Here is a 26,613-nt window from a genome sequence, read left to right as displayed (position 1 = left end):
AGGCTAAGTTCTAGCCAGGAATCCTGCCTGTCCGCAGCCGATATCAGTTGCTTGAAAGAAAAAGTGCAACCCAATGAGAAGCAGTAGAACATATTATCCATAAGGAAAGTTTCTTCCTAATCTTTATCAGAATTTAGTTCATGATCTGTTTTCAAACACTTGTTGGAACTCTGGATGTCTTTATCCATATGTGTCCAGACCTGCTATGAAAAGGGTCAGTTTTAAATTTCAGCTACTGGATGGAACAGCTTTTGAGGCTCATTTGACATATATCATCTGGTAATGTCTTTGCATGCTTAAGTCAGCCAGGAATTTTCGATAGCACCAGCTTGGCGCTCTGCCCCTGAGCATACTTCTAACAATGCTCTGTGTTGGAGAAGGTTAGAATGCATGCATTTCCCTAACTGAATAACTTTTCAGCCCTTTTTGCAGAACTGGAGCCGTGCATGGGGCTCATGGCACATGCAAGGTTCTGGTTCTCAGTGCTTCCTTACAGTTCTGGAAGCAGTATTTGTCTGATCTGAGTGCAGAAGAGGCACAGACAAGTCTGAATTGCCCCTGGCATTTGCAGGAAGAGAGGCATCGTTCAAAGGTATCTGATTAGGAGAGTTGTCTGAGAGGAAATAATCAGGCAACAAATGTTCCATGTGGAGTTGGAAACAGTATATTCTGATGGCTACTGTAACCCTCTGGTTGCCGGAAAGGTGGACAGGAGTGTATGTTGTGCATTTGATCTATATCAGGTCTTGATTTGTGTGCGCATTGTAACTTGTTGAAAAGCCATATCTCACCTAAATTCTTAAAACACGTGGAAACTGACTTAACCAGACAACATGGACAAAGTTTAATTGTAACCGTTGGTCTCTTCAAAATGAGGCTATGGACATGGACTCTGTGTGGTTGGTAGAGAGGTAGCTGAGATGGAGCATTAGAACTGAATAAATGGAATGTAGAGGATGTTGAATAATTTCCGTGCTTTCTGTTTCATGTAGTTTGCACCAGCTATGTGGTGTAGCAACCTTAACTGGAAGCAAACAGTTTATTTTGTGTGTTCACATGTTCATAAAGATCAACTTTCTCCTGTTGGTTCCATTTATATTTCCCTCTCCTACAGTTGAATCTTTGTAGGAACATGGAATTGTTCATTGAAGTTCAAATGGTGCTTATTTAGTGTAAGTGCATTTTTTTAGTGATTTGACTGTCTTGTCCCTAGAATGTCTCTTATTAATCAGAAAGCACAGGAAGTTCAGTAGCAATCTGGAGGCCGCACTTTCAGCTGCATTTCAAGAACACCGCACGCAAGAAGCACTTCACTTATAAATTTTTAGAATATAAATTTTTGAATTTTTAGTATTAATATTCTCTATCTTTTTTAAATCATAGTAAAATTTGTTGCCAAGAGATTCAAAAGTAAGTAACAATTTTGGGTACCCTAAGTAGAAACCTTAAAGGAATCTGATTTTAGAGGGTTGCACAGCAAGGTATATTTTTAGATATCTCAAGTTCAATCCCCAAAATTTGAGGCATTCACAAACACTAGATTGTGTTATTCACAGACCAGGATTGTGATACTTACATTTTTTGATAGTTTACATTTTACTAAAATATTTTTGTCTTTCAGAATCCAAAATGATTGAAAAGCATGGAGGATACAAATTCAATGCTCCGGTTGTGCCAAGTTCGTTCAATTTTGGAGGCCCAGCCTCAGGAATGAATTGAATTATCATTTTTCCTGCTACTGTGTGATTGTAGTGAAGAGCTTGTGTTCCTCCCAATAGTGGTTCCAGAACTGGTTCATGTTATTTACAACTCACTCTAAACAAATTGATAAATAAATTGGACAAAAAACAAAAAAACACAAAAACCAACCACCCAGGAAGTGGGACCTGATCATGCAACCTAATACTGGAAAGCAAACCAGAGGTTTTTTGAAGATAGGAAGAACCTGACTTTAAAGCTTCAAATGACACACTGTGGAAACCTGAAATCAAGAGGGGATGTCATGAAGGCAGCTTTTCTTTTTCTGAGGAAAAAATAGGCAAGGGCTGCAGGACTATTTAAAAATGTCTCATTTACAGTAAAAGCTAGGAGGCTGATTTAATTTTTACACTTGTGGCAGTATGAATATTTGCCCAATATTTCTTCCCTGTCCCTACTCTCTATTGGGTGTTTATTCTTTTAATGTAAATAAGATAAGGTAATTGGATAGCCTTACTTAATCTTCATCATTTCCATTTATCAAGATTGTTCATATTGTAGAATATTGGACACTTATTGTAGCACTACATAACTGGTAAATCTGTAAATGAATTAGCACTTTCATATTGAAACAAGCCTGCTAGCCTATGTACAAAAATAGCAAAATGTTTGCTGTTTATAAAAAAAAAAAAGGGATGTAACGGGGAAAATAATTTCAAGTTATTAATTTAAAATTAACTAGCAGTTTTGTACCCGGTGACTTTGTGGTGCAGTCACCTCTGGTTGTGACTTGAATTCGGTTATGTAAAAAGGGGCTAGTGATATTTCATTGCTGCTAAAAAAAAAAAAAAAAAAAAGGCAACACCCTCTGTGTCCTTTGTTTTTCTTAAAGCTCTCAATGTACAAGTGGAAATTTGGAGACAAAATCTTAATGTAAGAACTGAGAAACATTATCTTCTCTGAAGTATGTAAATTGGACATAAAATTCTGCTCTTAAAGAGTTGAAGTGTGTGGATGAAACATCTATATATGCAATCTATTAAAAATTGAATTCGGCTAACTTGGACTTGATTTATGATTGCAGTTTATTCCTAATTTTGTAAAATAATTCATCCTGTTTTTTTTCCAGCAATTGGTAGTGGCTTTAACCACTACCTTTTCCTCCCTGTTTTTGCACTCCCAGCATTAATATATGCTCTTGTTTGCCTAATCCAGATGGGATGTTTGAGGTTTCACTAAGCTTTCACTTTTGAAGCCATAATTTTCCCCTCATCTCCAGCACCTCCTGCTGTTATAGTACCTCATATTTTAGCTAGAAGGCAAAATAAAGTTCCCCCTGGGACCACCATCAAAACCACTCTATCTAGAAGTCGGCAGTAAGATGCTGTGAATGGACTGGTTTATTGCCCCCCTTTTTTCTCTGAAAATCTAAATTAATAGTTTGATCCTGTGTTGATCATTGGTGTCAAATCTTTTAAAGCAAACATTCATTCTTTTGGCTGTTTTTATATTAAATGTCACCTGCTGTTACAAGTGATATTAAACAAGCTACCTTAATTTAAATGTAAGCCTCCAAAATTTAATTCAGGTTAAAATGAACTGAGTTTATATCTGTAAAAATGAAACTGAAATGCACATATATATATATTATGATATTCAAAATGCAGTCTTCAGAAAATTGGCCTGTGTGGTGTGTTTATTTTTTTGAATCAACAGAGTAACAGGTGTACAGGATTTGGGTTTTCCTTGAATTTGACCAGTAATAGTTATTTCCATTGTCTCCCACAATCTGGATTTCTGGGTTACTTTTCTCTACAGGTCACAGAGGTGGATCAATGTTTTCGGCTGCACAGTCCAGCTATGCTCCATCTGCTATGCTTGCTGCCAGTTTTTTGCTTCTGCAAAAGCAGGTAATGGTGCTTTCTTTTGCAGTCACCCTCACTCCTATTTTCACTTTTCTGTCCTTGCTCTGGGACTTTGGGGAGCTTCCTCCTTGCCATTCACCTCCTCCCCTAAATGCCACCAGGATTTAACCCTTCCTTATCCTCTGTTGCCACAGCACTTTCTGACTTCTTTGCCCCTTACAGACATGGCAGAGCATCCAAGAAACACTACGTCAAATCCAAAAGGTGCTTTATAGGTGAGGCAGCCTTCCCAGACTCAGTAGACAGCAGATTAGTACCCAGGCTTGTTACTAACTGTTAGGTTCCATAGCTGGCAGGCACCTGGGTTCCCTTACCTACTAAGGTACTTATGACTCCAATGGGGCAAAATGGATCCAGAACCCCAGTGTAGAGTAGGGAGAGGTTCCAGAAGCAAGATGCATCAGTCAACTTGGGGTAAGCCCTAGGAGACCCTGCAGACAATTGGGAGGCTTGCAGGGTAATAAGTCCTGTCCCATAGTACTAAAATGCTTTAGGAGCACCCTTGGGAAGGCTGCTAATCAGCTCCCCTCACTCACAAACCAGCCAGGAGGGCTCTGAGAAGCTACTTCCCCCTTCCCAAGAGAAATATGACCCACAGTGGAAGGATTCTGAGATGACCACTCAAAGCTTCAGGCCCAAAGAAAGGCAAGCCACAGAAGGCCTCACCAAATTGCAGCAAAGTTTCTGCACTCCCAAAGTGCAGAAAAAATGTTAAAATATCTAAAACAGGAAAGAAAAAGTTCAACAAAAATCCAGGAAATGTGAGCATCACTCCTCTTCCCCCTCCTTACCCCGAAGTCTTGTTATCTGTCTCTGAAACTTGAGCAGGGGTTTCTGAGAAGAAGCTTCAGAGTAAGTTTCTTCCCACAAAAGTCCTGCTCTAAAGCTCTGATACCTCTTCATGCCTTCAAGGAAGTGATTAGATGAATGGAACAAGACTGAGGGCTAGCACATGGATAAAAGCAACATCAGGCTTTGTAACATTCTAAAACCAAAGAGCTCTATTGCTGCAGTAGCATTTCTTGCTAGAGATTGGATAGTCCCTCTAAAGGGGAGGGGGGGCAGGGGGTGCTGTATCCTAAGGAACCAGATGGAAAGACGAATGCCACTCTCAAAAAGGACTTTGAAGCTTCTTTTGACACATTCTAAATATCCCTGGCAGCTTCCAGCTTTGCAGGAACGTATCCCTAAGGACCAAAATTGCCCTGATTTTGGCTTTGCTAAAGAATCTCTCCCTATTAACAGCATTTATAATTGATACCTCAATGAATGCAATGATGTTCTCAGCCCAAGTCATAGCTTCCAAGCTCAGTAACCAGGGCCTATATATGGCAGCAACCCTAGAAAGCGGATGCTCATTCTAAGTAGGTCCTTTGCTGGGGCAAGTTTTCAGGTTTCCTTTATGGAGGAAAAACTGGATAAGGTGGGAGGTGAGAGTGCAGGAAACTCGAAACAGTTCTCTCCCTTCTCTATCAGAGCCTTCAGGAGAGAACATAGAAGGGTGCTCTTGTTGCGCCTCATCCTCACAACGGTATTAGAAAAGATATAACAGGTTTTCCAAAGGAAAATGGTTGGAATTGAGTTTCTTATGGGGAACTCCAGAGGGATCTCAGCACTCACCCCAAATGCACTTTGACAGACCCGATAGGTCTCCAGTTAAAGTTGAACCTAGGACATAGGATTGGCTTTTACTGCCCAGATATGTAGATCAGGGAAATGGTGATCCAGGAATACTCCCTGAAGTGGCAGGCTCTACCCTATCGGTTCTTCTCCTAACACAAACTCCCCCCCCTCAGATCCCGGACTCCTGGTAAAACACAATCTGATTATGAAGTTAATATCTTCTGGATATGGAAGTGTCAGAATTCCCTCAGAAGAAAGGTCCTACAGGTTCTTCATTGTAATAAGTGCACAGGAATATCAGAGCCAGTCCCAACCTCAGACAGCTTCAATAAGTGGTGATAAAAAAGTTATCTCTATCCGGAACGTGAGCAGATTTACCAGATCTGTATTTCCATCTCCCCATCAAGCGATGCCTTCCCAGACTTCAGAGGTTCACCTGGGACAGAAAACATCTGTATCAAACACTCCTATTCAGGCTGCTCTCAGTCCCTTTCAGTCTCAGTCAGATCAGAGCTCCACTGCAGTCATTCAGACATTTGGTCTCCCTTCAGCAGACCTCTGTGTGAATGTGTATGAATGCAAAGAGGCCAAAACATTTCACAAAGAAGGCAGACACCAGAGAGATGGGAAAAAGATGCTTAATAGCACAGCTAGGCACAGAGCCTACTTTATGCATTTCCACCCTCGGGCTGCTTGGTAGTCAATCCACAGGTAACCAGATTCCTTCGAGTGGGCTGATCAGCAAAAATGGGACCTTACATTATCTTTTGAGCACTCTTCAAGCCCTTTATTTATCCATTAAGACTTATTTTAGTTGCTGTTGTGAGTGCCTAGCCTTCTCTGCACAGGAGCCTTACTTAATGTTTAGTACACCTGAGTTTTTTCTCCCCAAAGTAAATTCCTCCTTCCACATTTAAAAATTGATATTGCTTCCTTCATTCTGTCCAAAAGGGCAATCTGCAATGGTAGTACCCCTTAGGTCAGTGTTGGGCAACCTGCAGCCCATCAGGGTAATGTGATTGTGCATCACAAGACATTTTGCTTATGTTGACCATCCACAAGCACTGCCCTCCCCCACCACAGTTTCCTCTGGTCACGGTTAACCATTCCTAGTCAGCAAAATGTCTCCTGGCCCACAATCAGATTACCCTGATGGGCTGCACGCAACCCATAGGCAGCAAGTTTCCCACCCCTGTCCTAGATGTGAGAAGAGAATATATCTCAGGCATACACAATTCACAAGATCAGAATCCCTACTTGTGTTCTTCCACCTGAAATGCCGGGGACCCAGAGCTTTCCAGTTTTCCATTGCTAGCTAGATTTAGACCAGGGCTGGGCCAAATATGGCCTGAATCCAGCCTGTAAAGCTGCCAGATCCAGCCTACAGGCCAGCAAGGGAGTCTCAGGCAGGCTCCCTTCCTGCCCCGCCCCTGCATGCTGCTCACAAAGCTGGTTGCAGGGCTGTTTGTCTTTGAATAGCTGTAAGCCAAGGGGGGAAGGGTGAAAAGATTTGTGTGCTGCCTCCACCCCCACTGGCAGGGAGATAACAGACAGTGTGGGAAGTATGCCCCACCCCTCCCCCACAGCTGGCAGCTATTCATGGACACTCATGGCCCCTGCAGCTGTTGGAGGGGGGTAGAAGGTAGGGACCTTGTCTGAGAAACATGCTGGGGTCCTGGCTAAGAGTTGTCTAGCTAAGTCTCCTGGTCAGAGCCTGCCTTTGGCATCTCAACCTCTCCTTCCCCCAACCCTCTGCCTCCTACCCCACATAACTCAAACCCTCTGCACCTCCTCTTGCACCCATTCCCCTTCTCAGACCCTGCACCCCAATCCCCTGTCCCAGGTCACAACCAAAATCCCATGATCACTCTTTGCCCCCCCCCCCATCAAATATTGCCCAACGCTAATTTAGGCTATATAGTATGGAAGCCTACATGTCAGAGGCTCCTGCCCCAGAAGATCGCTCATGAGTCAGACATTAAGTGGGACTGTTACCTTAGGACCATCTCCTAAATGTAATGAAATTAGTGTCTCTTGGGAATATTTGTTAATGATGTTATGTAAGTGTGAATAGGCCTGGAGGGCCCACAATGAGAATGCTACACTCAAGGCAGACTTTAAGAAATAGATCAGACAATTGTCAAAACTGGCAATTTATTCTATAATTAGATTCCCCAAGCAGATAACAAAACACCTTCTGTATCACACTGGTTAACAAGAAGCCAAATAGACAGCAAGTTTTAGAAAGGTTGGAGAAAAATGCACCTGATAGCAAGCAGGGACAGGAGAGATGTGGTCAGACCTATGGCTCCAAAACACTGCTCTACCTGTGTGCGCTATAGAGAAGAGCAGCCTAGATATCCTGAATTATGGGAAATGCTATCAGCAAGGAAATTAGCTTTGACAAATGTTCTGCCCCTCAGTAGTCAGGTCTTTTTAGGAGTTAAGGGCTAGATGCATGAAGTGACATAGGTACCTGCCTAACTTCAATATTTAGATACCACTTAAAACCTTGAAACCTCCATCTAGCTGACACCTAACCCTGTATGTACTTAAAGCAGGGGTCTCCAACCTTTTTAAGCACAAGATCACTTTTTGAATTTAAGTGCAATCCAAGATCTACCTCAAACCCAAATACCCTTTCCCTGCCTCCTTTGTGCCCCTCCCCCCCGGCCACCTCTCGCTCCATCTTCCCTCCCCTCACTTTCACCGGGCAGCAGATTGGGGTGCAGGTTCTGGTCTTGGATTAAGGAAAAGGAAGTTACTCACCTGGTGTAGTAACAATGGTTCTTCGAGATGTGTCCCCATGGGTGCTCCACTCTAGGTGTCGGGTCCATCCTGGTGCTGCTGGTCAGAAGATTTCACAGCCGTGTTTGGCCGGACTTCGCATGCGCGCAGCAGTGCGCAGAATTCACACCCTTTCTAATGTGTGCAGTCCTGCCAGTTCCTCTCACTGCTCGGTCTCTGAAACGAGAAAGAAGAGAAGACCCGGAGAGGGGAGGAGGGCGGGACATGGAGCACCCCCGGGGACATATCTCGAATAACCATCGTTACTACACCAGATAAGTAACTTCCTCTTCTTCTTCGAGTGGTCCCTGTGGGTGCTCCACTCTAGGTGACTGAATAGCAGTGGCGGGAAAGCACTCTGGGTCAATTAACTTTTGCAGTAGATAAGACTGCCGAAGCTACCGAGTAGTCCTCAGCCTATAGCGTAGTGTCTCATGAACGAAGTACTGGAAGTCCATGTGGCTGCCCTACAAATATCTGCAAGTGGAACCCCCCCCCGGCGAAGGCCGTGAAGGTTGCAACAGCTCTAGTGGAGTGCGCTCGTGGTTATGCATAGAGTAATAAGCTTGGCGATGTGTTGACTGGAAAGCACGGTATCTTTGGACCACTGTGCCGTTGATACCAAGAGCCTGTCTGTTCGCCTCCATTGACGGGTTCTGCCTATGTAAAAGGAAAGAGCGCGGCGTACATGGAGCGTGTGGAGCAAGGCATCCTTATTTGATGCATGCAGCTTAGGGTAAAATGATGGAAGGACGATAGGATCATTGATGTGAAAGGACGAGCAGACGGTGGGAATGAACACTGGGTGTAGTCGCAATGTCACTGAGTCTTTCGAGAGAGAAGTGAAAGGGGGGTTCTCCACTAGAGCCCCCAACTCGCTGACTCTGCATGCTGATGTAATTGCAAGTAAGAAAGCGGTCTTCATCGTTAACATCTGGAGGGGCACCGAAGCTTGAGGCTCAAAAGGAGGATACATAATGGTATCCAGCACTAAATCAAGGTTCCAGGATGGTGGAGGTAGTCTTCTAGGTGGACTTAGATTCATCAGGCCTTTGAAGAACCGTTTAGTGGTCGGGTGAGAGAACACCGAGAAGCCCTGTATGGGGTAATGGAAAGCACTAATGGCTGCCAGCTGTACCTTCAGAGATGACACTGAAAGGTTCGAATTCTGCAAATAAAGAAGGTATTCAAGGATTTGGTGTAAAGAAGACAAAGGTTGGACATTATTATGGAGGCACCAGGGAGAGTATCTGCGCCATTTAGCCAGTTAGGTATTGCGTGTGGATGCCTTTCTGCTGTGTAAAGGAGAAGACAAAGGTTGGACATTATTATGGAGGCACTGGTGAGAGTATCTGCGCCATTTAGCCAGGTAGGTATTGCGTGTGGATGCCTTTCTGCTGTGTATCAGTACTGACTTGATCTGCTTTGAACAAAGGTTTATGTTTTGTCCAAGCCAGTCAGCAGCCACGCTGTTAGGTGTAATGCTTCTAGCCTGGGGTGTAGGAGAGAGCCTTGCTCTTGAGAAAAGAGATCTCGGCAAAGAGGTAGAGGCCAGGGTGGCCGTAGTGACATTCTGTGCAAAAACGGACACCATGCTTGCCTGGGCCAAGCTGGCGCTATTAAGATTACAGTTGCTGCTTCCGTTCTGATTTTCTCCAATGTCCTGGGGATGAGGACTGTTGGGGGGAAGGCATAGGAGTGACTTTCTCTAAGTAGTTAGCAATGCATTGCTGAGAGAGCCTTTGCTGATCCCTGCCCTGGAACAAAAGAGGGGACACTTCTTGTTGCTGGTTATTGTGAACAGATCCTCTAGGGGTGTTCCCCATGTGCGGAAAATCGTTTGTAATACGTCCACTCTTACTTCCCACTCGTGGTCTATAGGAAAATGCTTGCTGAGGGAGTCAGTAATGACATTGACTGTGCCAGGTATGTAGGATGCTGTTATGGTGATGTTGTTCTGTATGCACCAATTTCAACACCATGATGGAACAGCATTCCAACATGTCATGATGTTCGATGCTTCGGCGCATAGGGAGCGTGATCTTGCTCCTCCCTGCCTGTTTATATAATTCATTACTGCTACGTTGTCTGTCAACACCCTGACTGTCCTGCCTTTTAAGTGCAGGAGGAAATGCTTGCATGCCAGTAAGATTGCTCGCAGCTCTAGTTGGTTGATGTGAAGACATCTCTCATTGTGAGACTATCAGCCCTGTATGTGTTCTTCACCCATGTGAGCTCCCCAGCCAATGAGCGAGGCATCTGACGTTATCTGAACGGATGGGTTCAATAAATGGAACGGTACTCCCGTCATGATGTTTGATGCGTTCGTCCACCAGTGCAGGGACATATGCACGTGAGATGGAGGAGATACTAGTTTGTGAATGTCGTGCTTTGTGGGAGCATATACAGTTGCCAGCCAGTGCTGTAGGTTTCTCAATGGAGTTGTGCATGAGGGATGACGAAAGTGGCAGCAGCCATGTGGCCCAGCAGCCGACGGCGGGTATGGACCGAGATTGCTGGGGTCTTGAGTGAGATGACCAGGTCTTTGATTGCCCAGAATCTGTCCATGGGTAGGTATACTTTTGCTGTACAGGAATCCAGAATTACCTCTATGAACTTTGTTTTGCATTGGCGTCAGCGTCGACTTTTGTTCATTCAATATCAGTCTGAGGGAGTTGAACGTTTGTCTGACAATGGTAACCATGTGCGTCATTTCTTGTTGTGACGCGCCCTTTATTAAACAATTGTCCAGGTAAGGAAATATGACGACTCAAAGATGGCGAAGGTGAGCAGCAACGACGGTGAGGGTCTTCGAAAATACCCTTGGAGCTGAAGCTAGCCCGAACAGAAGGACTCGATACTGGAAATGTTTGTTGTTTATGACAAAGCGCAGGAATCATCTGTGTGCATGGTGTATGGCTATGTGGAAATAGACATCTTGTAGGTTGAGGGCAGTGAACCAATCATTGTTGTCCAGAGCTGGAATGATTGTGGAGAGAGTTACCATTTTGAATCTCTGTTTTTGAAGGTGATGATATAACCGGTGTAGATCGAGAATAGGTCTCCAACCCCCTGTTTTCTTCTGCGTTAGGAAGTAATGTAAATAAAACCTTCCTTTGAACTGATATGGGACCTTTTCTATCGCTCCGATGGATAACAGGTGATAGGCTTCTTGTCGCAGAAGGTCCTCATGAGATGGGTCCCTGAAAAGGGACGGGGTTGGTGGGCTGGTAGGGGGAAGGGAAGTGAAAGGAATGGTGAATCCTGATCTTATCACCTCCAATACCCATGTGTCTGAAGTTATTGTGACCCATTCATTGGTGGTAATAGGGTTGCAGCGGGTGATGAAATATGGGATTGGTGTCTGCAACAACAACTGAAATATTCATCATGCCCTCGACAGGGGAGTCAAATCTGCTGCTTAGGTGTTACTGGGTTGCTCGCTCTAGGTGGCTGAGGACGTCTGCGCTGTGGCTTCTGCTTGGGGCGGTTTTGGTCAAATGGATGGTTTTGTTGCCTGCGAAATTGGTAATCCTAACGTCTTTGATATGGAAAGTAGCATCTACGCCGGAAAGGTAGAACATATATCCCAAGCGTGTATAGGGTGGCATGTGAGTCTTTCCCAGTGTGGAGCATGTCATCTGCTTTTTCTGTGAACAGCTTAATCCTGTCGAATGGAAGATCTTCGACTTCGGATTGAAGTTTTTTGGGCACAGCTGCTGTGGCGAGCCATGAAGATCTTCTCATGGACCACTGTTGCCACTGCTTGCCGTGTCAGCAACATCCATAGCTATTTGCAGACGCGCCCTGGAACATGCATAACCTTCTTTGTAATATTGCCTGCAGGAGCACAGTATCACTTTCGGAATTTCTTTGTCCAATTTCTATTAGCTTCGTGATAGTATCGAAGCTATGGTTCGAAAGAAGCGCCGCATAATTTGCAATATGGAGGAGCAGCATGGTGGATGAGTACACTTTTTGCCCAAATATGTCCAGTTTTTTTGCATCCTTGAATTTTTTATCTGCAGGTTTTTTGCTCTCTGCAAGGCCGCATCCACCACCAGCGAATTAGATTGAGGGTGAGCAAAAAGGAACTCGGAACCTTTAGGTGATATGAAATATCTTTTCTTGGCTCACTTTGCTGTTGGGGTAATGGAGGCCGGTGTATGCCAGATTTCGGCGGCTGACTCTAAAATCGCCTCATCTAGCGGCAGTGCCACTCTGGATTGCTGTCTATGGTGCAAGTTCTTTAACAACTTATATTGCTTCGCTTTCACCTCCGCTAGTTGAACCTCCTGCGATTGTGCCATCCTCTTGAGATCCTGAAATTCCCGGACATCATCCGGGGATGAAGAATCTCCAGCAAAAACCACGTCATCCGGAGAAGACGATGCAATGTCCTCTGGGGAAACAGCATGTGGATGATGGTCGGTGTCCGAGATCTGCCCCTCTTCCGGTTCAGAAGAATTGGCACTGAGGGGGCGTCCTGAGGGGGGTCTCAGGGATTGCATCCTCTGTTGGGTGGGAGCAGGTGGTGAGTGCTGTAAGTAGTAAGATGAACAGCAGCAACATGAGTGGGAGTGAGATTGCACTTTGTTGTGCCTCTCAGAGGAGCGGTAACTCCCATGATAACGATAGGTATATTCAGGAGACGATCTAGAGGAATATCTGCTCCCATGTCTACTGTGATAGGATCTGGGAGGAGAATAACTCAGAGAACGAGATCTGCGTGTAGAGGCTTGTCTGTACCTATAGGAATGGCGAGACCTCGACCGTTGCCGCGGGGACTGCGTAGCATGTCCGTATGTAGGTGAATAAACCCTTCTCTCTGAGGAGCAGTGTGGAGATGGAGAAGGTTCCGCGGAGAACACTGGTGAAGGAGATATTGAATGGATCCTAGGGATCGACTTACGAGCTGCTTTTGTGGGAACTGATGCTGCAGAATGAGTGTGAGCAGACGGGAGATCTCCTGCTGTGCTGCTATGGTCCTCTTCCCCCGAGAAGAAATGTCAAGCTGGGGAAGGTGGAGAGATTCTTTGCTGCCCCGGTGCTGGTGCAGGAACGGGGTGGAAGTGCGCTCACGGTGCCGAGCGCGACTGCTTGCTCGGCACTGGGTGTAATATGGAATGGTTGCCTGCCAATGGAGCTGACACTAATGTCGGTACTGCATCAGCATCCTGAGAAGAGCTGTCCTGCTGCTGCCGCTGCCTTTTGTCTGGCGTGCTTACTGAGGGCTCGGACGGTGCCGCTTGCGGTGCTGGGACACTGGCCCCCATCAGTACCATCTCCGGTGCCAATTCAGCTACCTCGTGTGGTTCCGGGCGCTGTGTTGTCTCCAGCAGCTGCAGAGGTGGCAATCGTGGTGCCGAGCGCCTATGCCCTGAAGGCGTCACACTCCGCCTGTGCCCCATATGGGGAGGGGAGAACGGTGGCGGCTCCGATGCCATACGCATTGGTGGCTCAGCTGTTCCTGGCACAGCACGTGAAACTGACTTGGCTATCTGCCAGCCGATCCCCAATGTACCTAGTCTGTCTCCTTGGCTTATGTGAGGCAGAGGAACTGTAGGTAGGGAGCGGGTGGGGGAGGCCCTTTTCTTCTTCGCTGCAAATGCCTTCCTCTTTAGAGGCTCACCTGACTCCTGCTGAGAGGCTTGTAAAGGCTGAAGAACCCTACCACACAAAAGTTTGAGTTGCATGTCCCTATCCCTGCATGCTCTAGAAGTCAACTTGGAGCAATGAATACACTTTTGCGGGACATGCGACTCCCCGAGGCAATGAATGCAAGCAGCGTGAACATCGGACGCTGGCATTGCCTCCTTACACTGAGAACGCCGCTTAAATCCTGGCGAACCAGGCATGCTGATTGAAACTGACACGCAGCACTAACTACTGATGAAATAACCTAAGAAGAATGATCTTTTTTTTAAACAGAAACACTAACAACCTAACTAATAACAAGAAACTAATTAACTAAGAGAGATTTAACTATTTACAATGTTTCTTCACAGAATGGCTATGACTGAGGAGAGATTATAGAGCTTCACCGGCAACCGTGGATGGTTGAGAGGAACTGGCGGGTGGGACCGGACTGTGCACGTTAGAGAGGGTGTGAATGCTGCGAACTGCTGCACGCATGCGCGGTCTGTCCAAAATCTTCTGACCAGCGGCACCAGGATGGACCTGACACCTAGAGTGGAGCACCCACGGGGACCACTTGAAGAATTTGGAGTACAGGAGGGGTTCTGAGCTGAGCTTGGGGCAGGCAGTTGGGGTCCTGGGTGGGGGGGTTCTAGTGCAGGCTCTGGGGAAGTGTTTGGATGCAGAGCTTGGGGTGCAGGAGGAGGTTCATGACTGGGGTAGGGTTTCAGGATGTGGGCTCCGATTGGGCACTGCTTACCTCAGGTGGCTCCTGGATGGTGGTGCAGTGAGGTAAAAAGCAGCCAGCAAATTCCATCCCAAGTTCTGTTGTGTCCCTCTGCTCTGTGGAGATAGGATACAGGTTGGAGAGGGGGTACCTTGACATGAGCACCCCTCTTTTCCCTGCCCAGCAAGCAGGAGGCTCCCAGGGGTGGAGTGGGGAGGCAGCTCCAAGGAAAAGGGCAGAAGGTGCACAGCAGCGGGGGGAGGGGCAATTGAAGTGCTAGCACTTGATAGCCCCTTGCCCAAACTAGCCAGGACGACGTGTCAGAGGCTCCAAGATCTACCAGTAGATCCCGATCTACTGGTTGGTGACAACTGGCTTAAAGTTTCTGCCAACGGACATGCATAAAACTACTTAAATCCCTATGCTGCTGACATAGGGCTTAGGTGTGAGCTAAAGCACCAGCTAACAGGAGCCTCATACTAGGTGCTCCCTGACCTGTCTTTCCTGTGGGGTCTGATCAAGTAGCAAAGCTCAGGGCTTACCTAATCTAGCCAAGAGATATCTGGGGGCAGCCAGATCACAAATTTGGATAGCTGTGTGTCCTGGGATACCTAAAAGCTTAGGTTACTCCTCACTCCTTGTCATTTCCTATGGGCTAGTTCAAATGGTTGTCCACTCAGTGTGCTGGTTTCTATGAATCTTTCTTAAATGCCTAATTCCCCCTATGAAAATGTAGAGGAACTTTGGGTGCTGAGCATTCCATTTGAAAACTGGACACCTACAAGTTAAGTATTGCAGTGTTTAACATTGCCACGCCTAAGTGCAAAACTCCCCAGTCCTCCTCAAGAGAAAATTGCAGAACCTCACACCCGAGGTTCTTGGTTGTGGAAATCTGGCATCTTTTCTGATGCATCTTCTATATAAGATGCTTTGGGCTCCCAATGTTCCCTTACACTTCTTCTCTAAGTGTATGTTAGATGATAAAAGCAGGGGTTCCAGACCCCCAAAGGAAACAAATCATGAAGGGATGGATTGCACCCTCAGCAAGTTTGCAGATGACACTAATCTAGGGGGAGAGGTAGATACGCTTGAGGGCAGAGATAGGGTCCAGAGTGACTTAGACAAATTGGAGGATTGGGCCACAAGAAATCTGATGAGATTGAGATTTCCACTTGAGATGGAAGAATCCCAAGCATTGTTACAAGCTGGGGACCAACCAGCTAAGTAGTAGTTCTGCAGAAAAAGACCTGGGGCTTACAGTGGATGAGAAGCTGGATATGAATCAACAGTGTGCCCTTGTAGCCAAGAAGGCTAATGGCATATTAGGTTGCATTAAGAGGAGCATTGCCAGCAGATCCAGAGATGTGATTATTCCCCTTTATTCGGCTCTGGTGAGGCCACATCTGGAGTATTGTGTCCAGTTCTGGGCCCCCCACTAGAAAAAGGATGTGGGCACATTGGAGAGGGTCCAGCGGAGGGAGACCAAAATGATTAGGGGGCTGGAGCATATGACCTATGAGGAGAGGCTGAGGGACTTGGGTCTGTTTAGTCTGCAGAAGAGAAGAGTGGGGGGATTTGATAGCAGCCTTCAACTTCCTGAAGGGAGGTTCCAAAGAAGATGGAGAGAGGCTGTTCTTAGTAGTGACAGATGGCAGAACAAGGAGCAATGGTCTCAAGTTATGGTGGGAGAGGTCCAGCTTGGATATTAGGAAACACTATTTCACTAGGAGAGTGGTGAAGCACTAGGGAAGCAGTGGAGTCTCCATCCCTAGAGGTGTTTTAAATCTCAGCTTGACAAAGCCCTGGCTGGGTTGATTTAGTTGGGCTAACTTTAGTAAATTAAGGAAATTAGTTAGGAAAGTTGATTGGACTAAAGAAATTATGGATCTTAAAGTGGAGGAGGCCTGGAATTATTTTAAGTTAAAGTTGCAGAAGCTGACATAAGCCCGTATCCCTACAAAAGGGAAAAAATTTATAGGCAGGTGTGTTAGACCAAGTTGGATGAGCAAGCATCTCAGAGAGGTGATTAAGAAAAAGCAGAAAGCATATAAGGAGTGGAAAATGGGAGGAATCAGTAAAGAAAGCTACCTTATTGAGGTTAGAGCATGTAGGGACAAAGTGAGACAGGCTAAAAGTCAGGTAGAGTTGGACCTTGCAAAGGGAATTAAAACCAATAGTAAAAGGTTTTATAGCCATATAAATAGGGAAAAAACAAAAAAAGAAGTAGGACCGCTAAATACTAAGGATGGAGTGAAGGTTAAGGATAATCTAGGAGTGGCCCAATATTTGAACAAATACTTGGCTTCAGTCTTTAATGAGGCTAATTAAGAGCTTAGGGATAATGGTAACTTAACAAATGGGACTAAGGATATGGAGGTAGATATTACCATATCCGAGGTAAAAGCCAAACTTGAACAGCTTAATGGGAGTAAATCAGGGGGCCCAGATAATCTTCATCCAAGAATATTAAAGGAACTGGCACATGAACTTGCAAGTCCGTTAGCAAAATTTTTTAATAAATCTCTAAACTCAGGGGTTGTACCATTTGACTGGAGAATTGCTAATATAGTTCCTATTTTTAAGAAAGGGGAAAAAAAGCGATCTGGGTAACTATAGGCCTGTTAGTTTGACATGTGTAGTATATAAAATCCTGGAAAAAATTTTGAAGGAGAAAGTAGTTAGAGACATTGAGGCTAATGGCAATTGGGACAAATTACAACATGGTTTTACAAAAGGTAGATCATGCCAAACCAACCTGATCTCCTTTTTTGAGAAAGTAACAGATTTTTTAGATAAAGGAAATGTAGTGGATCTAATCTACCTCGACTTTAGTAAGGCATTTGATACAGTACCACATGGGGAATTATTGGTTAAATTGGAAAAGATAGGGATTAATATGAAAGTTGAGGGGTGGATAAGCAACTGGTTAAAGGGGAGACTACAGCGGGTCATATTGAAAGGTGAACTTTCGGGTTGGAGGAAGGTTACTAGTGGAGTTCCTCAGGGATCAGTTTTGGGGCCAATTTTATTTAATCTTTTTATTGCTGATCTTGGCACCAAAAGTGGAAGTGTCCTAATAAAATTTGCGGATGACACAAAGTTGGGAGCTATTGCCAATTCAGAAAAGGATCGGGATATCATACAGGAAGATCTGGATGATCTTGTAAATTGGAGTGATAGCAATAGGATGAAATTTAATAGTGAGAAGTGTAAGGTTATGCATTTAGGGATTAATAACAAGAATTTTAGTTATAAGCTGGGGACACATCAGTTGGAAGTAACGGAGGAGGAGAAGGACCTTGGAGGCCTGGTTGATGATAAAATGACTATGAGCCGCCATTGTGACATGGGCGTGAAAAAGGCTAATACGATCTTGGGATGTATTAGGCAGGGTATTTCCAGTAGGGATAAGGAGGTGTTAGTGCCATTATACAAGGCATTGGTGAGACCCCATTTGGAATACTGTGTGTAGTTCTGGTCTCCCATGTTTAAGAAGGATGAATTCAAACTGGAACAGGTACAAAGAAGGGCCACTAGGATGATCCGAGGAATGGAAAACGTGTCTTATGAAAGGAGACTCAAGGAGCTTGGCTTGTTTACCTTAACCAAAAGAAGGCTGAGGGGGGACATGATTGCACTTTTTAAATATATTAGAGGGATAAATACCAGGGAGGGAGAGAAATTATTTAAGCTTAATACCAATGTGGACACAAGAACAAATGGATATAAGCTGGCTAGTAGGAAGTTTAGACTTGAGATTAGACGAAGGTTTCTAACCATTAGAGGAGTGAGGTTCTGGAACGGCCTTCCAAGGGAAGTAGTGGGGGCAAAAGATCTATCTGGTTTCAAGATTAAACTAGATGGGTTTATGAAGGGGATGGTTTGATGAGATAACATGATCTTGGTAACTAATTGACCATTCATTATCAGTGGGAATAGGTCAATGGAGGGATGATAGGAGTTACTATAGAGAACTTTCTGGGTGTCTGGCTGATGAGTCTTGCCCACATGCTCAGGGTTTAGCTGATCGCCATATTTGGGGTTGGGAAGGAATTTTCCTCCAGGGTAGATTGGCAGAGGCCCTGGAGGTTTTTCGCCTTCCTCTGCAGCATGGGATACAGATCACAGCTGGAGGATTCTCTGCGTCTTGGGGTCTTCAAAGTATTTGAAGGCTTCAGTATCTGAGATATAAGTGAGAGGATTATTCTAAGAGGGGTGGGTGAGATTCTGTGGCCTGCATTGTGCAGGGGGTCAGACTAGATGATCATAATGGTCCCTTCTGACCTAAAAGTCTATGAGTCTGTGGGATTGGTCCTGCTTAGAGCAGGACTTGATGACCTTTTGAGGTCTCTTCCAGCTCTATGGTTCTATGATAAGATTCCATTTCTTAATCAAGCTAAGCCAGTTGTAAAGTGATTTAAGTATATCTACATGCAGGATTGCACCAACTAAATCCACTTGTACACTGCTGCAACTATTGTGTGTAGTTGAAGCCTTCCTGTTAAATTCCACCATGCATGTCTTCCATTACGAATTATATCTTGACATAGTCTTGTTATCCATGTTTTCATTTATTACCAGAGTGTCTTGATGGAATTACTTATTGACACTATTTAGGGAGGATAGGTTTATTTTCTGTCGCTTTATCAAAATGCAAAATGCATGCTATTTCTGTGGTATTCAATAATTTTGTACTCTTATTTTTCCTATATCATAGAATCCACACACATGTGGGACAGGACAGGACCTCAATAGATCAGCTTGTCTCAGGCACATGGAAAGAGCAGCCAGCCTCTTTGAGCAGTCTGGAGCTGCAGCAGGCCTACAGGGCAGGGTGGATCAAAAGGTTTGATGGGCTACATCAGGTGTGCAGGCTGTATCTTACCCGCTCCTGCCCCAGTGACTAGATGACATCTAACTTGTCTAAGTAATTCTCAACCCAGTTAATTACGTATGTTTGATACAGTCTGCAAGTACTATAAAAAGCTTTGATGCTGCAACAACTCGGATAAAATATGTTTTAGATGAGATCTTAATCAAGGTCTGCCAATTCGAAGTGGACATGAGAGGTCCCAAAAGTTCAAAGATGAGGAGTTTGATGGATAGCCTAATATAAAACTTCCACTCTTCCTCCTGCTGTGATACGTCAGATAGATATCACCTTCCACCCCAAAGTGAATGTTTTTCTCTTTCTGTGCACATATATCAATCGCTGATACTTTGGGATTTTTCAAGATGAATGCTTTATGTAAAATACATAAAACGCATTAAACCAAACCATGAATAAAGAGCATACAGACTAGAAAAATTAACCAAAAGAATAAAAAAGCCTTGGTCTTGATTTTGTTTTGAAAAGAATGCAGGAACTAGCAAGTATATGTTAACTCAGGTTCAAAATGAAGGTGGGTTTTTTATCCTTTTTAACACAACGATGTGTAGTAGGAAAAGAGAGGGAAAATTAGTGTTTGTGGTGTTTTATCTTCGTTGGTTGCAGGATCTGAGACAGTGAGATAATGATGACCTCTGTGGATCCCAAAAGCTTCTCTTTCACCGACAGAATTAGGTCCCATATCTCACCCACCTTGGCTCTAGGAAAATTAATGAAAGAAGAGTGAGGAGAGACAAGAACAGCTATTCAGAAAAGGACAAACATAAAGACGACCAGATTCTAACATTTGATGGAGCTCTATATGAGTCATCCCTATCTGAATTGCTTTTTAAACAATTTAATTTGTGAAGGACATGATATTGCCCAGAAACAAGCTACCCACATGTACTTAGCATGTAATTAGATGCTGTGTGCAAAAAAACAAAGAAGTTTATAAATCTAATATTGTGTTGTTTTTCCAATTAAGAAATGAAAAAGGACGAATGTGTAACTGAATAGTAAAAATGTAGATCCATTTATTCAATTGTCATATATGCAATCAGGACTTTTCTGAGGGTATACTTATTCAGGAACAACTATGCCTGTATACTGCCATATGTTAAAAAGCCTCAAGGATTTTGTACAAGCTTATTTTAGGTACACTTTTTGAGTAGTGGTATGGGAGGATGTCCAAATTTTAATATCTATGATGTATTCTAGATTATATAGTATATTTGATAGCAAAAAATTTAACAGTAGGGGAACTTTTCTATCTCAGAATCTCAGGGAAAATAACCCATGTTAATACATCACTAATCAAGCAATTTATTAAATGATTTCAAAACTACAAATAGTTAATTAGTTCCTTTTTCTCGTTTGTTTGAAAATCTCATTTTTGTACCCTTTAACCTTTTAAAATGAAAAAGTGTATGTTTAAAATTGTACACACATAACTTGAGACAAGGCAATATATGCCTACAAAAACATCCTACAATTGACAGTTAACAAAGCTAATTAAGTCAGGGTAGATGTCTCACATCGGATGTGGAGCATTTGATGTGGAGATGTGAATTTGGGATATTAAATATCGGTTAATTGAACAGTAGAGTAACCTTATAAATTCTTATTGGTTAATTGACTATTCTATAGTCCCTGGGGGTGGGGCTGGCAGCCAGTGTACCTCACTCACAAGGAGCCCCATGCTACTGTCTCTGTATCAGAGGCAGCAGTGTGTGGTGCCAGGCAGGAGCTGGCTTGTAAAGGAAGCCAGTTTAAAAACCATCTCCCCTCACAGACCGGTTGCCTGTCACCCAGTACTGTTGCCTCTGATAAAGAGGCAGCAGTGTAGGATGGCAGCAGCCCTTGTCTAGGGCAAGGTCTGAGCTCCCGGATGTGATGCGAGTCAAAACTGAGCTGGGCTTTCTGCTTGCCCGGTTCCTAATACACTTTTAAATGCAAAGCCACAGAAGGGGGTAGGTCCTGGACCTGTTGCAAGCTAGCACTGAGCCGGGCTGCTAAAAAATTTACTGACGGGGGTCCAGTGGGTAGAAATGCATGTAGTTTATAGCATTAACCTATAAGCTTTTGCTCATCAGTTAATTGACAATACTATTACATCCCTATTGTGAATTTAAAAGGCAGGGGAAATGGCCTTTGTAGTGCATTAACCAGTTATGAACTCTATTCAAGCCTAAGTTGATGAGGTTGAACTTGTAAATGAACTCTAGTTGTCTCCCTCTTGTAATTGGGTGATAAAATTCTTTTGAACAAGGATGGCTACTTTTAAATACATTTTTGAATATCCATGGAGGCTAAGATGTTCCCCTACAGGTTTATGTGTGACCTTTTCTGATGTCTGATTTGTGTTCATTTATCCTTTGGCACAATGTGTCCGGTTTGGCCAATATACACGGCAGAGGGCATTACTGGCACTTGATGGCATATATCACATTAGTGTATATGCAGGTGTATGAGCCCCTGATGGTGTGGCTTATGTGGTTAGGTCCTGTGATGGTGTTGCTTGTATAGATATGGGGTTTGTTGCAGGGTTAGGTTCCTGGGTAAGTGTATCTGGGGTGTGGGGCTGCTGACAAATATTTACTTGATTGGCAGTCTATGTGTAGGCGAGGACTGTCCTGTCTCCCAAAGTCTGAGAGTGAAGGATCATTTTCCAGGACAAGCTGTAGATTACAAATGATGTACTGGAGGGGTTTAAGCTGAGGGCTGTACGTGATGAGTGGTACTGTTGTTTTCCTTATTGGGCTTGTCTTGAAGTAGGTGACTTCTGGGTGATCATCTGGCCCTGTCAATTTGCTTCCTCATTTCCCGAAGTGGATATTTAAATTTTAAGAATGCTTGATAAAGATCTTGTAGATATTTGTCTGTGTAACTGGAACAAATTTGGTTGTGTCTTAGGCCTGGCTTTAGACAATGGATTATGTGATGTGTCCTGGATGGATGCTAGAGGCATCATATATATAGAAGCCCAATGTCTGTGACTCTGTAAAGCTGAAATGCTGGCTGCTTCCTCTGGGCAGCGCTGTTGCCTGTCACGTCCTTTGCCTCCCGATGTGGTGCTCAGCTGACATCTGTGCCGGTAGGCCATGCTGCCGCGGGGGACAAGTTTAGACAAATACCCAGAAGTCACCTAATTTACGGAAGACCCAACAAGGAAAATAACAGAACACCACCAAAGCTTGTGACCTAATAAATTTGTCTCTCAGGTACCGCAGGACCACTTACTTTTAGTTACAGATTATAACCCCTCTGAGACTTTCATTAGCCCATTTCAGGAGCAAACAACAGCATTGATGTTGTGGTTGGTGTTTGCTACAGGCCACCAAATCAGGTGGATGAGGTAGATGAGGCTTTCTTCGGACAACTGAGCGAAGCTTCCAGATTGCAGGCCCTGGTTCTCGTGGGGGACTTGAATCACCCTGACATCTGCTGGGAAACGTATACGGCAGTACATAGGCAATCCAGGAAGTTTTTGGAGAATGTTGGGGATAACTTCTTGACACAGGTGCTGAAGGATCCGACCAGGGGCCATGCGCAGCTTGACCTTCTGCTCACAAACAGGGAGGAACTAATAGGGGAAGTGGAGGTGGGTGACAACCTGGGAAGCAGTGATCATGAGATGGTAGATTTCAGGATCCTGACCAAAGGAAGAAAAGAGAGTAGTAAAATACACACCATGGACTTCAGAAAAGCAGATTTTGACTCCCTCAGAGATCTGATGGGCAGAATCCCATGGGATGCTAACATGAAGGGGAAAGGAGTCCAGAACAGCTGGCAGTATTTTAAAGAAGCCTTATTGAAGGCACAGAAAGAAACCATCCCGACGCGTAGCAAGAGGGGCAAACATGGTAGGAGTCCAGGACTGGCTTACGGGAAATCCTTGGTGAACTTAAGCACAAAAAGGAAGCTTACAAAGAGTGGAAACTTGGACAAATGACCAGGGAGGAGTTTAAAGGTATAGCTCAAGAATGCCTGGGGGGTTATCAGGAAGGCGAAAGCGCAAATGGAATTGCGACTGGCTAAGGATGTGAAGGATAACAAGAAAGGTTTCTACAGGCATGTTAACAAGAAGAAGGTGATCAGAGAGGGTGTGGGGCCCCTAATGGATGAAGGAGGTAACCTAGTGACAGATGATGTGGGGAAAGCTGAAGTACTCAATGCTTTCTTTGCCTCTGTATTCATGGACAAGGTCTGCTCCTGGACTTCTGCACCAAGTGACGCAAGATGGGATGAAGATGGACAGCCCGTGGTGGGTAAAGAACAGGTTAGGAACTATTTAGAAAAGCTAAATGTACAGAAATCCATGTGTCTGGACTTAGTGCATCCGAGGGTACTGAGGGAGTTGGCAAATGTCATCGTGGAGCCTTTGGCTATTATCTTTGAAAAGTTGTGGAGATCGGGAGAAATCCTGGATGACTAGAAAAAGGCAATTGTAGTGCCCATCTTCAAAAAAGGGAAGAAGGATGATCCAGGGAACTATAGTCCGGTCAGTCTTACCTCGGTTCCTGGAAAAATCATGGAAGGGATCCTTAAGGAATCCATATTGAGCACTTGGATGAGAGGAAAGTGATTAGGAATAGTCAGCATGGATTCACAAAAGGCAAGTCAAGCCTGACCAATCTGATTAGCTTCTATGGGTGAGGTAACTGGCTCGGTGGACATGGGGAAGTCAGTGGATGTTATATACCTTGACTTTAGCAAGGCTTTTGATACGGTCTCCCACAATATTCTTGCCAGCAAGTTAAGGGATTGTGGATTGGATAAATGGACAGTAAGATGGATAGAAAGATGGCTAGAAGGCCGGGCCCAGTGGGTAGTGATCAATGGCTCAATGTCAGGATGGCGGTCAGTTCTAGCGGAGTGCCCCAAGGTTCGGTTGTAGGATCGGTTTTGTTCAATATCTTTATTAATGATCTGGATGAGGGGATGGATTGCACCCTCAGCAAGTTTGCGGATGACACTAAGCTGGGGGGAAAGTTAGGCACTATCTCTAAGGGCAGAGATAGTGTACAGAATGACTTAGACAAATTGGAGGATTGGGCCACAAGAAATCTGATGAGGTTCAACAAGGACAAGTGTAGAGTCCTGCACTTGGGACAGAAGAATCCCAAGCATAGTTACAAGCTGGGGACCAACCAGTTAAGTAGTAGTTCTGCAGAAAAGGACCTGGGGGTTACAGTGGATGAGAAGCTGGATATGAGTCAACAGTGTGCCCTTGTAGTCAAGAAGGCTAATGGTATATTAGGTTGCATTAAGAGGAGCATTGCCAGCAGATCCAGAGATGTTGTCATTCCCCTTTATTTGGCTTTGGTGAGGCCGCATCTGGAGTATTGTGTCCAGTTCTGGGCCCCCCACTACAAAAAGGATGTGGATGCATTGGAGAGGGTCCAGCGAAGGGCAACCAAAATGATTAGGGGGCTGGAGCATATGACCTATGAGGAGAGGCTGAGGGAGTTGGGTCTGTTTAGTCTGCAGAAGTGAAGAGTGAGGGGGGATTTGATAGCAGCTTTCAACTTACTGAAGGGAGGTTCCAAAGAGGATGGAGAAAGGCTGTTCTCAGTAGTGACAGATGGCAGAACAAGAAGCAATGGTCTCAAGTTGTGGTGGGAGAGGTCCAGGTTGGATATTAGGAAAAACTATTTCACTAGGAGGGTGGTGAAGCACTGGAATGGGTTACCTAGGGAAATAGTGGAGTCTCCATCCCTAGAGGTTTTTAAGTCTCTGCTTGAGAAAGCCCTGACTGGGTTGATTTAGTTGGAATTGGTCCTGCTTAGAGCAGGGGCCTGGACTTGATGACCTTCTGAGGTCTGTTCCAGTTCTATGATTCTGTGATCTCTCAGTCCATCCTACTTGCACACCAGGTTCCCTCTAAGCTGTGCGCCTACATCACCGCGCATAACAAATTTTAGGCCCGCACACCTTGCCTTTAGAGTTGCACAGCAGCACTCACCAGCAGTATTCCCTCTAAGCTGCCCAATAGCACCGCTTCACGTTTGTTCAGCACTATCCAGTCAGTCAGCTCCCTGAAGAGAGCACTGAGCTGCTGACTGGGTGAGGCTGATTATCACCTGTCAAGCTAGGATGCCACACAGCTTAGAAGGAACACTACTCACCACCACTCACTTTCCTGTGGGCCCAGATGAGTGGTGCCAGTGGGAGTGTGGCAGGGGTGTGGGAGGGTGGGCAGGCCTACCACTGTTTGCTCCAGCTGGAGCCAGGCCCTGCTGAGACTCTTTGCTGGGGGAGCCTCAAGTGCTTATGGTGAGCAGGATGCCATAGCCTAGCTGGTGGGAGTGGGGGCAGCTGCTTGGGCAGCCCAGCCTGGGGCTGGAGCTGCATGGTTGAGAGCAGCCTGGGCTGGAGCCCTGTGGCTCTGTACTGTAGTGAGTGTGTTTTTTCTTGTAAAACAATTTTTATATATCTGTTAATAACTGAGGGGTGCTACAGTAGTGCACATCCAGGTACGAGGACATGATGTCAGTGTGGGTGCACAAGACGAAACTCACTCCCCTCAGAGGGGAAATCTTAGAATGAACACTGTCCCACGCTACACCTGAATCCACAACGATGGGAACAGAGTAGGGTCTCCGCACGTTTGCTCCTGCTATAGGGCTCGCGTCTGCTGTCACTGTTGTTAATGCCAAGGGAACCTAAGTCTGGAGCTAGCTGGTGGGTGAGGGTTACACCCCAGTCGGGGAGGGGCCAGCACCTGCGGCTAGAAAAAGCCTGGGCGCGCAGAGGTGCGGTTTAGAGGAGCCAGGTTGAGCACAACCCCCCCCCCCCCCCCCCCCGTGTAAGCGAAGGTGCTGAGCCCGTGAACAAGAGGTGCCAGGCAGGGGGTTCTCCCCAGGCTGCGGGGGGGGGGGGGGGGGGAGGCGCGGGGCGCGTCACACAGGGTCTCCTCGCAGCGCGCGGGGGGAGGCGCTGCCCCTGCCGGAGAGCGTGGGCCGGGCTGAGGCGCTGCGCTGTACGCCGCAGGGGTCGGCTCCCGAAGCGGGAATAGCGCCGGGTTCCGGCCCGCCGCAGGCCTGGCTTCACAGCGCCCCGGCAGCGGGAAACCACCAGCCTCTTCCCTGGGAGCGCGCGGCGCCCCGCCCCGGGTGGGTGAAATAAGAGACGCCTCAGGCCTCCGTCCGCCACGGCCCCTGGCCGAACCCAGTGTCCGGGATCCCAGAGCGGCGCTAGCTGCTGTCTTCCTGCGCGGGGAAATGGCGCCCAGCTCGCTGCCTTTCTCCCTCGCTGACGCACAGGCGCCTCGCGAGCCGTGGTACAAAATGGCGGCGACGGTGGCGGCCCCGAACCCAGCATTGCTGAGAGCCCGTGGCGCGGAG

General features: G+C 45.6%; 1 protein-coding gene and 1 long non-coding RNA gene across 3 annotated transcripts in view; one reads left to right on the top strand and one right to left on the bottom strand.

Moving 5' to 3' along the window:
* The window catches only part of IPO7 (importin 7), a 68,551-nt gene extending 65,172 nt beyond the window's left edge, over nucleotides 1-3,379 (top strand). For both annotated transcript variants that reach the window (XM_075927955.2, XM_075927956.2), the window contains exon 25: nucleotides 1,622-3,379. In XM_075927955.2, the coding sequence (XP_075784070.1) occupies nucleotides 1,622-1,719 (98 nt within the window). In that variant the 3' untranslated portion in view covers nucleotides 1,720-3,379. The remainder of the gene's footprint in view (nucleotides 1-1,621) is intronic.
* Nucleotides 3,380-4,684: 1,305 nt separating this feature from the next.
* LOC149524362 (uncharacterized) lies at nucleotides 4,685-26,573 on the bottom strand. The gene is made up of 4 exons (XR_016349700.1): nucleotides 26,438-26,573; nucleotides 14,431-14,513; nucleotides 8,016-8,210; nucleotides 4,685-5,682 (listed from the first exon to the last, which is right to left on the bottom strand). It is a non-coding gene; the product is annotated as an uncharacterized LOC149524362 (long non-coding RNA).
* Between the last annotated feature and the right edge of the window lie 40 nt (nucleotides 26,574-26,613).

Source organism: Pelodiscus sinensis, chromosome 5, assembly GCF_052426305.1.
Source record: "Pelodiscus sinensis isolate ZL-2025 chromosome 5, ASM5242630v1, whole genome shotgun sequence".
Classification (NCBI taxonomy): Eukaryota; Metazoa; Chordata; order Testudines; family Trionychidae; genus Pelodiscus; species Pelodiscus sinensis.
The sequence above is the reverse complement of the archived record's forward strand: the minus strand, read 5'-3'. Positions and strand labels throughout refer to the sequence as shown.